This window comes from Alosa sapidissima, chromosome 4 (genome assembly GCF_018492685.1).
Source record: "Alosa sapidissima isolate fAloSap1 chromosome 4, fAloSap1.pri, whole genome shotgun sequence".
In the NCBI taxonomy this organism is placed as follows: Eukaryota; Metazoa; Chordata; class Actinopteri; order Clupeiformes; family Clupeidae; genus Alosa; species Alosa sapidissima.
Genome location: NC_055960.1, coordinates 20841075 through 20856788, shown reverse-complemented (window position 1 = coordinate 20856788; position 15714 = coordinate 20841075). Strand labels below are relative to the sequence as shown.

At 40.4% G+C, this 15714-nt stretch overlaps 1 protein-coding gene across 1 annotated transcript; it reads right to left on the bottom strand.

Moving 5' to 3' along the window:
- Positions 1-966: 966 nt before the first annotated feature.
- Positions 967-15405, bottom strand: LOC121706387 (casein kinase II subunit alpha). Its single transcript, XM_042088071.1, has 13 exons — positions 15265-15405; positions 13418-13643; positions 11223-11334; positions 9490-9591; positions 9212-9262; positions 9046-9105; positions 8690-8773; positions 8190-8300; positions 7901-8002; positions 7650-7750; positions 7410-7558; positions 6997-7086; positions 967-2621 (listed from the first exon to the last, which is right to left on the bottom strand). The coding sequence occupies exons 2-13, from the start codon at positions 13516-13518 to the stop codon at positions 2506-2508; spliced, it is 1179 nt and encodes a 392-aa protein (XP_041944005.1). The 5' UTR covers positions 13519-13643; positions 15265-15405; the 3' UTR covers positions 967-2505.
- Between the last annotated feature and the right edge of the window lie 309 nt (positions 15406-15714).

The following is a 15714-nucleotide window of genomic DNA, read 5'->3' as shown; positions in this document are numbered from 1 at the left end:
ATTGCGAAGGGATTTTTGATATGTTGTAATATGTCATGATTTTAATATCTCACCACATAAACAGGAAATGTGTCAAAGTCACAGTGCATTGAATGGTCTGAAACTTCTCAGGTTACTAGATATATGATTATGATGATATTCAGACACCCAATGGGCCTGCCTGGCATAGCGCAACCACCTGGCCAAGTAGGAAATGTGCCAGAAATGGACAATGCTTTAAGTGACTGATCTGAAACTTTATAAAATATTGGATATCATTATTGTGATGATATTCACACATATAATTCATATGCCTAGCATAGCGCCACCATCTGGCCAAACAGGCAATGTGACAGAAATGCTCTATGCTTTGAATGACAACCTGAGAAGTTTCAGATCTAATAGATATTATAATGACAGGCAAGCCCATAGGGTCTCTGGATGTCATAGCGCCACCACCTGACCAAGCAGGAAAATGTGCCAGAAATTGGTAATGCCTATATTGGTTGATCTGAAACTTTGCAAAATATTGGATATCATTATTGTGATGATATTCACATGTCTAGTTCAAATGCCTAATATAGCGCCACCATCTGGCCAAAAAGTGTATCAGAAATGTTCTTTGCTTAAAATGAATGGTCTGAAATTTCTCAGGTTAATATATATTGCACCCCCACCTGGCCAAGCAAGTACATGTGGCAGAAAATAAAATACAAAAACGAATAGCACACGCATCAAATATGTACATTTCACAAACGCACCACGTCGGTGCTTTGTTGGATTCCGACATGTCACGGGTTGCGGTCCGCAGGTGCTCGGGCCCGCCATTGCCGCTTGCGGCTATATTTTTTATTATTATTATTATTATATATACACACACTTTCAACAATTATGTATTTAATAATTAATAACTTTGTGAAAATGATGAGTGGCATATCTTTAATAACTGCTGTGAAACTACCTACAACAGAAAAATACAACCAAATGTTTTAATAAACAAAACACTTGTTTATTTACACAATTATTCTCAAAGACTACTCCTCTACATTGGAACATAAAAATATATACAGTGAATGACTCATACAACTTCATTATTTGAGTAGATGTATGCATGTATTCTGTTGGACTAAAGTTTCAAATGAAAAAGAATGCATATTTATATGTACATTGAGTCTTAAGTTACAGTAACCTCTTGGTCACTATAAATGCAAGGACAAATATTTCATCCCTTCAAGTTCAGTACATCCTTAAGTATTCAAGTGTGAGCCAACAGGTGCACAGAACAAAGTCCTGACTAAATATTAAAATGAAAAACACTTTCCAGGTATTTGACAGCAGATGCAACAGATACAGCATTTCACGCTATATCCACCATAACAAGTATTACGTTTGTTCTTGTTACCTTATTACCATAATGAAAGAATTGCTTTTTTTCTCCCTCTTAAAAATAACCTAATATTCAACCCGTGAAGATTTCAAAACATTCACCTTCAGCTAGAAGAAACAAAAAGAGGATATTTTGTACTTTTTTCTTTTTCCTAGCATTTGCGTAAACTTTGGTTTTCATAAACTACTTGAATGAATTCAAGGAAGTGGAAAAGCAGCAGGTTGAAAACATCTCTTTGTAACGGAACACTTAGCAGAAGGCTACGCCAGCAACCTAACTGACTGACCAACAAGACTGCGCGGTCGTTGTAACTCCAGGCAAAAGTGCACTCAAGTCCCAAACCCCGACTCGTGAAATTAGGAGTACAGGTCTCAAGTTGTCATAAGAAAAACAAATGAGCATGATGTTTGGTATACAGGCTTGACATACGGCACAGGCAGAAGTGTTTTTTAAGGTCAAGTATATGTGAGTAGGGCTGCAGTCCAGCCCTCCGATTCAGCACAAAAGCACCATTACCAAAGCCCAACACTGTGGCATCCACTGAACCAGGGAGCCATCACGCTAATACTGAGCTAGAAAGAGCTGCTGTCACGGCCAAAAGTCCCTGGTAGTCAGCAACAACTAGACCTCCTCCTTGTGTCTTTGCAAACATGCTACTTTTGGTCCGAACGACTTCTCCTTTCGCATTGTCTAAACACTAAACTAAACTGTGATTTTGACACCTGTGAGTGTTGATGTTTTTTCCATTAGGAAAAAAGGAAAATCTTCTGACCAGCTCATCTGTGGGGGTGTATAATGTCTCATAGAACAGGAGCATAAACATACAACACACACACACATGCATCCATCAGACGCATTGTTTTTTGTCAAGCAACTAAGTTGTGAATTTCAAACACACAGACACACACACACACACACACACACACACACACACACACACACACACACACACACACACTCATGTCTTCTGATTCCAGACACCACCTCACACCCTCCTCCCAATACGACCCAGGAAAAGAAAATTGTCACCACTGCAAAGGTTGGCATTGCCCCACTCTGTGCCAAGGCTCAGAGGGTTGGTTTGTAAGGGGATGGGTGTGTGGGCGGGCAGGGTAGGGCACGGCACAGCGCGGCAGCGCTCACTGGGGGGCACCGGCCGCCGCTGGCACCGGGGCGTTCAGGCTGTTGGCAGCGGCCAGGACGGGGGAGCCGGCCAGTGGACCCAAGGCGGTGGAGGCAGGCAGTGCAGCGATGCCTGAGAGCAGGGAGACAAGTCACAGTTAGCCGTGAAAAATACATTAGAACACGCATTCCACCTCAGTGAACACATGAAAGTCTGCTAGAACTTTCCACGCACTGGAGGAATTCCATAGCTGTTTCAGCACCCACTTGGACATGATGCCATGTGCATGCTAGATCTTATCCTGCCTTTTTCCGGTCCGTTTCCCCTTAGATGTTTGTAACTGGTGGTAAACAACAAGTTCAGTTGGGGTGAAAAGAAAGAAAGCTGAAAGTGTGTGACAAGCCAAATTCTCTCTGGCCTGGTTGGAACAGCACATACAGGTGCTGGTAATATAATTAGAATATCATGAAAGTTTATTTATTTCAGTAATTCCATTCAAAAAGTGAAACTTGTATAATGTATACATTCATTCCACACAGACTGATATATTTCAAGTTATTTCTTTTAATTTTGATAACGGACAACTAATGAAAACCCCAAATTCTCTCAGTGAAATATTGAAAAGGTTCAATATTGAAGACACCTGGTGCCACACTCTAATCAGCTAATTAACTCAAAACACCTGCAAAGGCCTTTAAAGCGATGGTTCGGAGTAATTTCACCCTAGGGTCCTTTGCACCATGACCCCGAGCCAAACACCCAGTAGTAGTACAACTATGTTCTTTACTCATAAAACGAGGCATTGAAAAGTTTTCATTGAAATGTATTCCGTTACGTTACTCAATTAAATCCTGCTTACTAAACCGGCTTATTCTGGTGTGATCTGTTCCAAATGGCTGAAGTGTTAGGGCCACATAGGAGAATGTAAAGTCAACTAAGCTACCTGATACAACTATGAAATAGCAAGGTGACCACTAAAACTACAGCAGCGACTAGGCTAATTAAAACAAACAAAAATTCGTAGCCAGAAATTATAGCCTGATTAAGGTGTGCCTGTGAGATTTTAGGTGGCATCAACCCAGTACAAGTGAGGGGCACATATGACAGGTGGAACGCAAATGACCTGCAAATGTAAACACTATAGGCTACTGTATATCAGTGTTCTCAAAATTAACGTGATCGCGTAATGACAATCAAAAACCGCACGTTAAAATATGCTACTCGCAAGAATAATTCTTCAGAGGCTGCACCATAATTCATTTTAAAACGTAAAAGTAGATCTAATTACAAAAAAAAAAATAAACCATACAGCTATTTTAAGTTAGAATAAAAAAACGTAGAATTCAGTGCCTATTTTAGAGATGGGTTTTATTGTAGGTCCAAATCAACACGTGAACTAGGCTTTGTTTATTGATTAGCAAACTGTGTAACCGATTGGCCGAAGTAGCCTGAGCTATTAATACTTGGAAAAATATACTTTGAACAGACATCAGGAACCACGATCAGTGAGGAACAGGAGTTACCTCCACTTACTTTACTCCTAATTTGCTGTGCAAACAGTCATTTCAGGTTCTCCGATGACGCGTCCATAATGCGTGCTGGCTGCGTTTTAATGGGTGCAATGTGAGGCTAGTGCAAGACGGCGGGGCTTGGATTTAAACATGGAAACAATTTCATCATATGATTGCTTTCAGGAGCTTCTGGGAAATGGAGTTGCCTTCATTTATTTAGAGAGTGAATAATCTTATGAAACCGAAGTATCGTCATGTAATCCATTGATTTCAACAATGTAACTGTATTCTAAATACCAACTATTTAAATTGTAACTAACGTAATACGGTTACTCATAATTTGTATTTTGAATACGTAACGCCGGTGCATGCATTCCTTTACTCCCCAACACTGTATAATATAATATATAGTAGGCTATAATATATCTGTATTATTTTATATCCCGATATAAAAACATTTTACTGAATGTCTGATATTTATGACAGCACACTTTATGCAGATTAGCCTATAGCCTAGGTCTACTATTTTTATTACAACTCTACCTCTTTAATTCAGCTGTCTGGTTGAAGCCTGGAAATATTGTAAACAAAGTATCATAGTTGGCTAGCTTATCATAGTCTACTGATTGTACTGTTCAGTTTCCCCATGTGTGTTTAAGTTTCAAGGTAGCCTAATACTTGTTCTCCTTGGGACAGGCCCTTTTGGGACGTTGGTATTGAGATGATCAGATCATGATTGGGATAAATGCAGAGACCAAATTTCCCTCACGGGATCAAAAGAGTATATATACTTAATACAGTCAACTTGATTGCAAGAGTTTTAAACAAATATGTGCAGCATGCTAATGATGCTAAGCGGATTTAACAGTAATTTAGCTAGCCGTCTTCTATGCGTCCTTGCTTTTACGATGGTGACTGTTTTATTTGGATTGTGTTGGCCGAGTCGCGCGTGTTCACTGAGGCATTTATATATAAAAATAAAAAAAAAAAAAGGTTTGGTTTTTCTCCCCAGTGGCAGTAAGGGATAGGTAGAAAATCAGTCCCTCCAGGATTTCACGAGGTTTTTTGAGACTGTTTCGACCTAAAATGCCTGGATGGAGGTTGCGGTGTTTTTAGCTGTTTCTTGTGGAGAAATTGCGGGAGGAAGTGAAAATTGCAAAAATAGTTGAGATTTTTTTTTTTTTTTTAATTTAGGGCAATTAAGGTTATTGAGACCAAAATCACACTGATAATCTTGATGCTTATTAAAAAAGGATAATCAAAGGTAACCAGTAAGGATTACAGAAAATCAAAGTAGGCCTACTTTATTTGTGAAAATGCTTTGACTGAGGTAATTCACAAAGCAGTATAACCTTTCGTAGAACTGTCCAAAAAAGACAGTCACCTAAAGAGATGGCATCATGTCATATGTTTCAATACATTCATATATTTTGTAATTCATATTAAGTTCATATCTTTTTAATAATTCATAGTAATTATGCAGGCCACAGACTAATAGCCAAGTATCTAGTAATTTCATATTGATGTAAACTATTTGACTACACTTCTGTTTAATGTCATTACATTGGTGGTGTACGTCTAATTGACTGCCTGCCCCTTTAAGGACGTGAGAGTAGCCTAATTACATTTCTGAGTAGATTGGATAGCTTGCATCTCACTGTGTTCGGCTACGAGTGTAAATCACTTTTTGCATAGTGCATTACGATATGTGGATGCAATTGGGAATGTCTTCTGTCATTAGTTAAAATAAATGTTAAAAAAACAACTCTAATGAAATCATTCTTGGATCATAGAAGAGGTAAATGTCTTGCAATTTTATTAATTTCTATGATTTTGGTAGCACTACTCAAACTAAGCCCACAAGCTAGCAAACATGAAATAAGCTAAAAGGACATATCCAGGTAAACGTTTGCCAATGGGTTGCATAGCCTACTCAAATGTCAGTAAACCAAGTAGGCCTTAATTAACTTACTTTCATAGCTTAGGTAGGTTAGCAACACCAGGTTGAGAGATGCAAGTAAGCAGATCATTAACGTTAGCCTTCTATTTATTGTCATCAAAACTGCAGAGGAACGAACACGTTAGGGCAGTCTTTGGCGTCATATGCAGAAGGTGCAGAAGTAAGTGTGCCATCTGGCTCAATATTCTGCGCGAGGGACTGTTGTGGTAGGTGAAATTTCACGGTGAAACTACGATGATTGGTCAAATTTGCAAAAAGTTGCGGTGTTTGGACAAAATTGCGAGTGCCTTGGTAAGTGACGAAAACAATCGTCTTCGTGAACAGCTGTGCATAGGCTACTTTGTAAAAGAGAGAATACGCTCATCCCTATACATAACGCAAGGGGTAATTATACCCCTATGTAATTATAGTTAGCCTTTTATTTGTGGATTTATTTAATGTAGCCTAGACTATTTAGTGCTTTTTCTTCCCCAAGCTCATAAAATAAATTTGGGTCGCACATAAATTGACAGGGTCGGTCGGAAACTGGAACCCAAGAATTTTTTTTATGCCTGAGCAGGAGAGGGAGGGAGCATGAGAGAGAGAGTGGGGCAAGGAGAGGGGTTTTTTACTTCTATACTGTTTGGTAAAGTTGAACACATAGTCTACAATGAAAGCAACGAGAGGTAAGAAATGATTTATTTAATTATATTTGGACAACGTAGGCTACCGGTAAGTAAAGCGGGAGATGTGTGTTGCTTATGCAGCCGTGTAAGCTGCAAAGCACTGCATGAAACACTAGAAAGGGTGTGTCGCGGTTCTGGCTTTTCACACCGCGACACCGTATCGTGGATATAAGTGTCGCGATTTCGGTTTCGAATCGCATATCGTTACAGCCCTAATATTCTAATTTTATGACCAGCACCTGTAGTCCCCAATCAGCAAGTATATACAGCTGCATAATACTCCATAGGTAACATTTGGTCCAAACAACAGTTTCCCACTTAATCCACAGAGGGCAGTGTTTCTCTACAGGAGTGATGAAGGGGATACTCACCAGTGATCATACTGGCAGTGCTCACAGCTGTGTTGGCAGCAGGGACATTAGTGGATCCGGCCATACGAGACTGGTCCTTCACAATGGGGTCTGTAATGACACAGCAGGGTTTTTTTTTTTTTTTTATCATCATGCTTTCTTTATCTGTAAAAAGCTCAAATGGAAACAGATTGGTTGGAAGTTACAGGAAAGCTAAACATGGAGCCTTGAGTAAAAAATGCAGTGAATATATGGGTCCATTACTTCTTGTTTTTTTTCTGAAGAAAGTGAGAAAAGAACACAAAGAATTAAATAAATCATACAATATTATGAATCACACGCTACAACAGCATAGTTACACAGAACATTCTTGAGAAAGATTGGAGAACACCCGCTACCCTGCCCTAAGGGAGTGAGACTGGTGGTCAACTCACAGAAGTACGGGTGCTCCATGGCTTCACGTGCAGTCAGCCGTGCCTGGTGATCATAGCGCAGCAGCTTGTCCAGGAAGTCCAGCGCTTCAGGACTGACCAGGTGCTGGTTCTCGCTGTGCACAAAGCGCTCCCACCGCTTACGGGAATGCCTATGGGAGCAGAGTAACAGGTCCTGTAAGTGGACAGCTGTGGAAAAACCCAAATCAAAAAACGACGGTTCTGGAAGTGCTCACCACTCACCTTCCCAAAATGTCATTGAAACGTGGCTCCAGTTCAATGTTGTACTTGTCAATGTAATCATAGAGGTCCTCAGTGCCCAGAACCTTGGCTATTCTAACCAACTGTTATACAGGAAAGAAGGAATAAAACTCAATGTTTGATCAGAGGACCATAATACTAAATAATGCAAAAGAAGTTGGTCATCTGTAGCAAATATAGGCCACTTAACCACGAAAAGAGGTCAAATGTTGGGTAACAGTGATCTTCCAAACCTGATCATAGTTGTCATGGCCATGGAAGAAGGGTTCCTTCCTGAAGATCATACTGGCCAGCATGCACCCCAGACTCCACATGTCCAGGCTGTAATCGTACATCTGCAGAGAGAGCAGTTCTGAAACACTGACACAATAGTAACTGACTGGCAGCAGATGTTGCCAGATCACACTTGCCTTATAGCATCTGCACCTTAACCCAACGGTCTTACCCACAGGGTGCATAAGACTGATAAACCAGATCTATTCTGTTCAAAAATTACACACAGACACACAAAATAAAACACACCTGGTAATCCACTAGAAGCTCTGGCCCTTTAAAATAGCGTGAGGCGACTCGGACGTTGTACTCTTGTCCAGGGTGGTAGAATTCAGCCAGGCCCCAATCAATCAAACGTAACTGTAGCAAAAGAGGCCATTTGAATATTTGCTGTATAAATTAACTGGGTAGAAAGAAAACTTTGCTGAAATAAGAAAATGACATACACAGTTTCCCATTTTGAAAAGGGAGGTAAGGGTTTGTGAGACTAGCTGAATGACAGTCTATGAGATAAGTGCTAGCAGCCCACATACATGCAAATTATCTTCAAACACTTATGTAGGCTGTTCCTGTTTACTATTGGATGGTTAAAGTTTTCCATGCTGCCCACATTTTCTTTTTAAGATATAAATATGTATATAAATGTAATTACCTTATGGTACAAAAACGGTCAATACTTGGTCAGTTAAAACAAATATTTGGGGATCACACTTTTCACCTGAAGGATAAGTCCGTTCCTCGGTCCTTACCTTCCTGTGCTCGTGGTCAATCATCACATTGTGCGGCTTCACATCCCGGTGCATGATGCCCATGTTGTGGCAATAATCCAGAGCCTGTGGGTCCAGGAGGGGGACATTTTAAAGAAGAACCAAAATGGCATCTCCCTTTGTGCCAGACAAAGCCAGCATAGCATTAACATACTCATGTTCACTCAAACTGATAGGGTCGCAAAACTGAAAGTAAATTTAAAAACACTGGATGTGCTGATAAAATATGTAGTTAATGATAGTGACATTATTAGGCAAAAAGCCAGTTCTAAGTTTCGATGTCGGTGTAACACAATATGTTCTATATGTCATTAGGTAGCAGATACAAGCAGACTCACCTTGAGGATTTCATACATGTAGAAGCGAATGTCGTAATCAGTCAGCGTCTGGTAGAGTTGCTATGGGAAAAATAAAAGAGTAGCATTTCACTACAACTGTTTCAAACTAGAGATTAATCACTGCAGCGTCCAACGTAAAAGCCTTGACTAGTATGGCATCACTTACTTTGAAGTCGGTGTTGTTAACATGCTCGAACACCAAAGCTGGGGTCCGAGACTGCAAGTAAAATTTCACTTTTAGCATTTGCTCATTATCGCACACTTGAAGAAAAATTATACAATAAGTTATACAAAAAAGTATACAAAAACAATAAGTAATAAGTGGAATAATATACTGCCAAATATGACTCGAAACACTAGTGCAAATCAAACCTCAATTTGATTTGTGTCCCCAAAGAGATACAGGAATACAAAAAATCGATCGGTCTCTTCATCTACACTCACCACAGGGTCTTTTACAATGTCTATAAGAGAGATGATATTTGGGCCTCCGCGCAAGTTCTCCAGGATCTTAATCTCTCGCTTGATCTTCTTCTTCTTCACTGGCTACAAGAAAAAAACAAAACATTGAAAAGGTGGGCGATTGAAAAGGAGGACGAATGAAACATTCCAGTTTTCTTCGAGTGCAACAACGATAGACATACAGTAGGCCTGCATCATGTGGACAAAACATAACCATATTAACCTCCGTTGCTCAGCCAAATACTTTCTTGTTAGGTCCTTTTATCACGGAGTTACAGGCGATAAATGCGATGGTCAAAAGTAAACGTCATTAGCGGTTTATTTATTTATTGCAGGCCTATTATTAAAGAGTGTTTTTCATCTAAAGGTTCAACTTCATGCTTATTTACTAGACTAGGCATACTAAGTGTTCTCCCCAATCCCAGACTTTCACATTGCATGTTTGTTTGCAATGGATGCAAAACAGCCTAGGCTATTGCTGAATGTCCATGGAGGGACGAATGAAGCGGTCTTCCCGACCAGGCAACCAGATGTATTCTAACGGCTCCTACACACAGTTGCGTTCCGTCAACGCATGCCAGTGGGTGTTCCCGACGGTAGCTATGCAAATGACTTGAAGTAAAACCGTAATGTGATTGGTTGGTGTCGTCCGTAGATTGGCTTGATTGGCCTGCGCCGTCTGTCGGTGCAGCAACAGCTGAACTTCTCAACGCGAGCGAGGGGAGAAACGCAACGCGACGGACCCACAATTCAGTTCAGCAACGGATGACGTGAGCCCATGTAAAGTGAATGGGATGCGTCTCCAGCAATGCAACGCACGCAGCTGTGTGTAGGAGCCGTAAGTAAATGCACACATATCTGTGTTTATAGCCTACTATATTTATTGCAGGTGAGACATGGAAAAGCAGTTTTAGAAAAAATAGTTTTGCCATGTTAACCTATGGAGAGTGACAGCCTGTGGGTCATGAAGGGCAGTTATTTGGATGTGCGGTGGCCTTACCCACGTAAAACAGAGTGAAATAACATTTTGTACTATAGAAACATTATATCATTGGAAACATGTATTATTCTAGCTATATAAATGGCATAGTGCATGGTATTTCCATAACCGCGAGATACAGCGCTTCACGATAACTGCAATGAGTAGTTAACAGACAAGTGGTAATCTATCTGAATCTATCTGCAATCTAGCAATCTATCTGAAATAACACCTATTTGAAGTAGGGATATTATTCATGTCACATATTGTGTGTTAGTGTAGGCTACATAGCTTAAACTGTAGGCTATGTTTAAACTGTATTTCGAGTTTAATCTCGGCATGTCGAGATTAAAGTAGATATGATATTTCAACTTTATTCTCGAAATGTCGAGTTTAATGTCAACATGTTGACTTTAAAGTCGACATATCAAGTTTAATCTCGCCATGGCAAAAATATTGTTTTTCTTCATGTGTGGCCCTAATACTCTGTCGTAGGAATGCAAGTAGTAAGGTAGTAAGAGGCACATCTTTTTTTTTTAGGCAGGTAGGTACCATATGAAAACAAGCTGCCAAGTGGTGTTGGAATTAGGAGTGGTGTTTAAATTAGGAACAACTCAATGTAATGAACTTTAAAACCACAGTATAACCACCATATCCTCCTGAAACATCAGTTATTGACAAAAAAGTATGCTATTGAGCATAAAGTAACAGACGCATGGAGTCAGAGCCGTCTTACCTTAAGGATTTTGACAACAACCTTCTCATTGTTGGTGATGTTGATGGCCTCAAACACTTCGCTATATTTTCCCCTCCCCAGTTTCCGCACCAGCTGAAAGTCATCTTGGTTTCTGTGGATACAACACCACTTTCAAATCACAGCACACAATCACCTGTGGGACAGATGATAAGGTCATCACTGGGGTCTTATTCTCTTTCTGTGACAATTTGCAGATTTATCTGTTGGATTTTCTCCCCCATGCCCCCCCCACACCACACCAGGTTAGTCCAGCGTAATATGATAAACATTTGCCTTAAGCAGGACTGTTCTTTCGGAGGGAAGAATACATTACACACCACTAACGAATCAGCATGGGTTGTATTCTCTGTTATAGTACATGGATACCAGAGAATAAAGAATAAAAGTGACCAGTTATAGCCAAAGCAAGGCACTCAACTGAAAAGTGCTTGTTCATGTGGATTTTGAATTTGCATTACAAAACGGGTACACAATTACAGTATGTAACATTTGGCATCCTGTTCCAAGAACGGTCATTCATCAAAAGGTATCCAAACAAGCTAATGAATTCAGACACAAAGCCTTTCAGAGTTCAACAGACAACGTCTTGTGAAGGTCGTCACAAATGGAACTAAGATACCTGCCAAATGCAAAAGAATTTGTGAATTCCTACTTCAGCTGGCTACAAATGCCACCTGGTGTCAGTAGTCACAGAAATAACAAAAACAAGTATTTTTATGAGGTGAAAAGTTGCTGAATTATTGAATGTTTTAGTTATTGAGTTATTGAATTTCATAATGCGCCAAATTTGCCAAACACTGCTGTCAAACAGGGTAATAGTCTCAATATAACTGCTCATCTCAACTTATCATAAAACAAAAAAGTGCTTTCTTCCGCAGTTAATGGTCTAACAATATTGACAATGTCTTGATGTGTTCTTGGCCATAGCCCTTCTACCATGACACAAAGTAGCAATAGCACCCGTTTGGAATGTTAAACAGCAAAGAATGTTGAGCACTCTAAGCTCTTTCCTGGTTTTATACAAAACTTTCATCTGCTTTTTCCACCCAACAGAGACGGACAGAGTACACAGCTTCATTACTTGAGTAAAAGTACAGATACCCTTTGCTAAATTTTACTCAAGTACAAGTAAAAGTACAACAGTCAGATGTCTACTTAAGTAAAAGTACTGAAGTACTTGTTTTTAAAAGAACTTGAGTATCAAGAGTACAAGAGTAGCCTACATTTTCTAAATATTGCATTACTACTGCCACAGTGCTTACATTCATGTACAGAAACGTCCTAGATGGAGTTATGAAAAATGTTAATGTTAATACCTTGGAGAATATAAAAGGAATTGAAAGTAAAATCAAGTCATTCATCGTTTTACCATGTTGCCAGGGATGGGCAGTATTTATAGTATATTATAAAATACGTATATCAAATACAAAATACTATTTTGTAATTGAAACACTTGAAGCAAAAACTATCATTAACTTGTTCAGAAAATTGAAATAGTCTGGCGAGGTGAGGCCACAGGTTGGCACATTCCCGGGATGGACCTGCTGCGCCTCATCCATTGTTTCGTCCATGGTTTCGTCTCTTATCTAAATCTGACCATGGAGTTGACTTTAGCGGAAAGCTGAAGGTGATTGCTGATAGGCTGTCCCAATCAGTGGTGCCTGCACAATGCAATCACGTTTGAGAGGGAAACAACAAATTGAGGGTTTCCGAGATTTTTCTTTTTTTAGAAGAAGTAACGGGTACTCACGGTTATGGATAGAAATGTAGTGGAGTAAAGAGTACAATATTTGCCTCTCAAATGTACTTGAGTAAAGTCATGAGTACTCCCCAAAAATGATACTCAAGTAAGGTACAGATCCCTCAAAATTGTACTCAAGTACTGTACTCAAGTAAATGTACTCCGTTACTGTCCGGCTCTGCCACCCAATATACTTTGGCCCACTAATAACGGCAATGTGCAACTGGTCTAAATGACATCCAAGGCAAATTCCCACATCACTATCACTAGTGCATAAGTTTTACTGTTTGAATGGTCATGCTTTTCTTGGCCTCACATATTTTGAGATTCCCCTATTCTGACTGACTCTAAACATATACTCAAACTACATACTAGAACCCTTCAAAATGCAATTTCAAAAAGTTTATTTTAAAATGGAAAGCATTTTGCGTACCCCCACTCCACCACGTGGGACTCGTAGTCCCAGTACTCGCGGGGGCGGTGTGTGTTGACCTCTGTGTAGACCCGTGCCCGACTCGGAACCGGACCAGACATGTCCGACAGCTTGGCAAGGTAAGGAGTGGGACTTTACTGCAGCTGGGTAGGACTGGAGTGCAGGGGTAGGGTTGTGGAGGGCAGGGGGCCACCGGCGAGGGAGTTGTGGCACCTCTGTACCGTTACTGAATCACAAAGAGACAGGAAGAGAACATTGACGTTTCATGTGCATTTAATCCAGCAAATGTTTTACATATCCATTCACCCAACAGGCCCATAAGCATAAAATGGACACATATATGCTTGAAACACAAATGTAATTGATTTAGTCATCCTGCTTGCCAGGGCATCTTAAACACAAATGCTCCTGCTTAGAAATACAATTCATCATTCACAACAGCCATTCATATGGTTTCTAATCGCTATACCATTTTGCCTGGGTCATTCTGACATGGTACAAGCCGATTCTGTGGGATCCACACATCAACTGTTGAGGTTAATCTCAGGGAAAACACATCCACCTCCAACCTCGTAGCCTTCTACATTACAAGTTCCGACACAGCAAAGCTTTGATACCAGTGGCTGTACCAAAACCATGGATGGAGAATGCACATAAGGACACATTCATCTATGATCCCAAAAGTCTTGAGATCTCCGATATGAATGCAGTAATCAACACCCAGCAGCACAATTATATCACTGTGCAGCGTTGACATCTCGGACACAGGTTTGCATTGAAAAAAAAAAATCCCATCCCACTCTCACTAACATGCGTTGAAAGGGGTATAATTCCAGCAAATCAACACAATTCTAGCTCGAACTAATGACACTGTGGATCTGTCCGTCCTGTAACACCTGCAATTCCTCAACCTTATGACGACAAAATCGGCAATGGGCATGGACAAAGTTCACCATGGCTTGCAATAGCTAGCGTTTGCATCATCAATTGTATCCTCCTAATTTGAGCATGGTGATTCACAAAACGCATCGACAGGTTCAGTAGTAATGAGACCAGCAATAATTGGTCCAGAATAAAGGAACGGTCATGTAAAACCACTGATTCCAACCGGCCTCGAAAGAAAGGCGATGAAGGCTTGATGCTAGGGTCACAGGAGCACGCGTGATGCTCTCGGTCTTGGCGAACGAGCGAGGAAATACTCTATAGCTGACGTTAGTAATGCATCAAAGCTGAAACCCCATAATATTTGGTTAGTTTAATCGGCTATTATATTGCTAGTAACGTGGGCCAGTCCCACCAGAAAGCACTAGTAAGCAGTTGGCCAGTTTCAAATGAAGGATTTGAGCTTACGGTATGTTAGCTATCTGGCCACCAAACCAGCAGTAGCCACACAAAGCTAACGTTAGCGTTACAAAAACCAAGCCAAGTCATCATTCCCACTGCTCATACGTTAGCCATTATTACATCCCGACTTCAAGCTATTTACGTCTAGTACATAAGACAAATGTGAAACAGGGATATGACACATTTGTCAAGTCACGTTACTCTGACTAGGAACACAGCACAGATTTCTGTGAAGATCTGGCAGGTAACGTTAAAGCTCCCGCTATGATGACTGGAGTGTGTTTCCCACCTCGCCCATTGCCTGAGGGCACCCAACATGCTAGCTAGCTAACTAGCGTTAAACCAATATGCGAATGGCTGCAACATGCTATCGCTAGCAAGCTGCCTGAAGCCGGTTCCACTCTCGGTAGCAGTTGGCTGGCTCGTTACTGATGCTGTATTAAAAGTCGCGAGCTGCTCAAGGTAAATATTTAAAAGCGACACAGCGCTTTAGTTGCATATACCTTTGATGAAACCTGCGAGGCAAACCACTCTTAATTAAAAGAGTCGTTGAAATCTTCCTCCTTTTCGGTAGTGTAGTAAGATTATTCTGCTGTCTCAGACACAATATGGCCGACGTATCGAAACACTCCCCCGAATCTAATGTCCAATGAAATGACACCTTACGGGACTTCCCGCCTTGGGGATTTGTTATTTGTGATATGATTGGTTTAACGCAATCATCTAAATTCCGCCATCAAGATCCGCGAAAATGCGTTCTCAGTCCCATTCGCTACTGTCACAATTAATGTAACCTATGTTACATTAATGTAACCTATGTTACATTAAGAAACCAGAAACACACACACACAAATGTGTTATTATTTTACAAGATAACCATAGTCAGTCACCACGGGAAAGCTTCGGTTTGAATTTGACATGGATTTGCAAATAGTGAATTCTGAACAACCTAC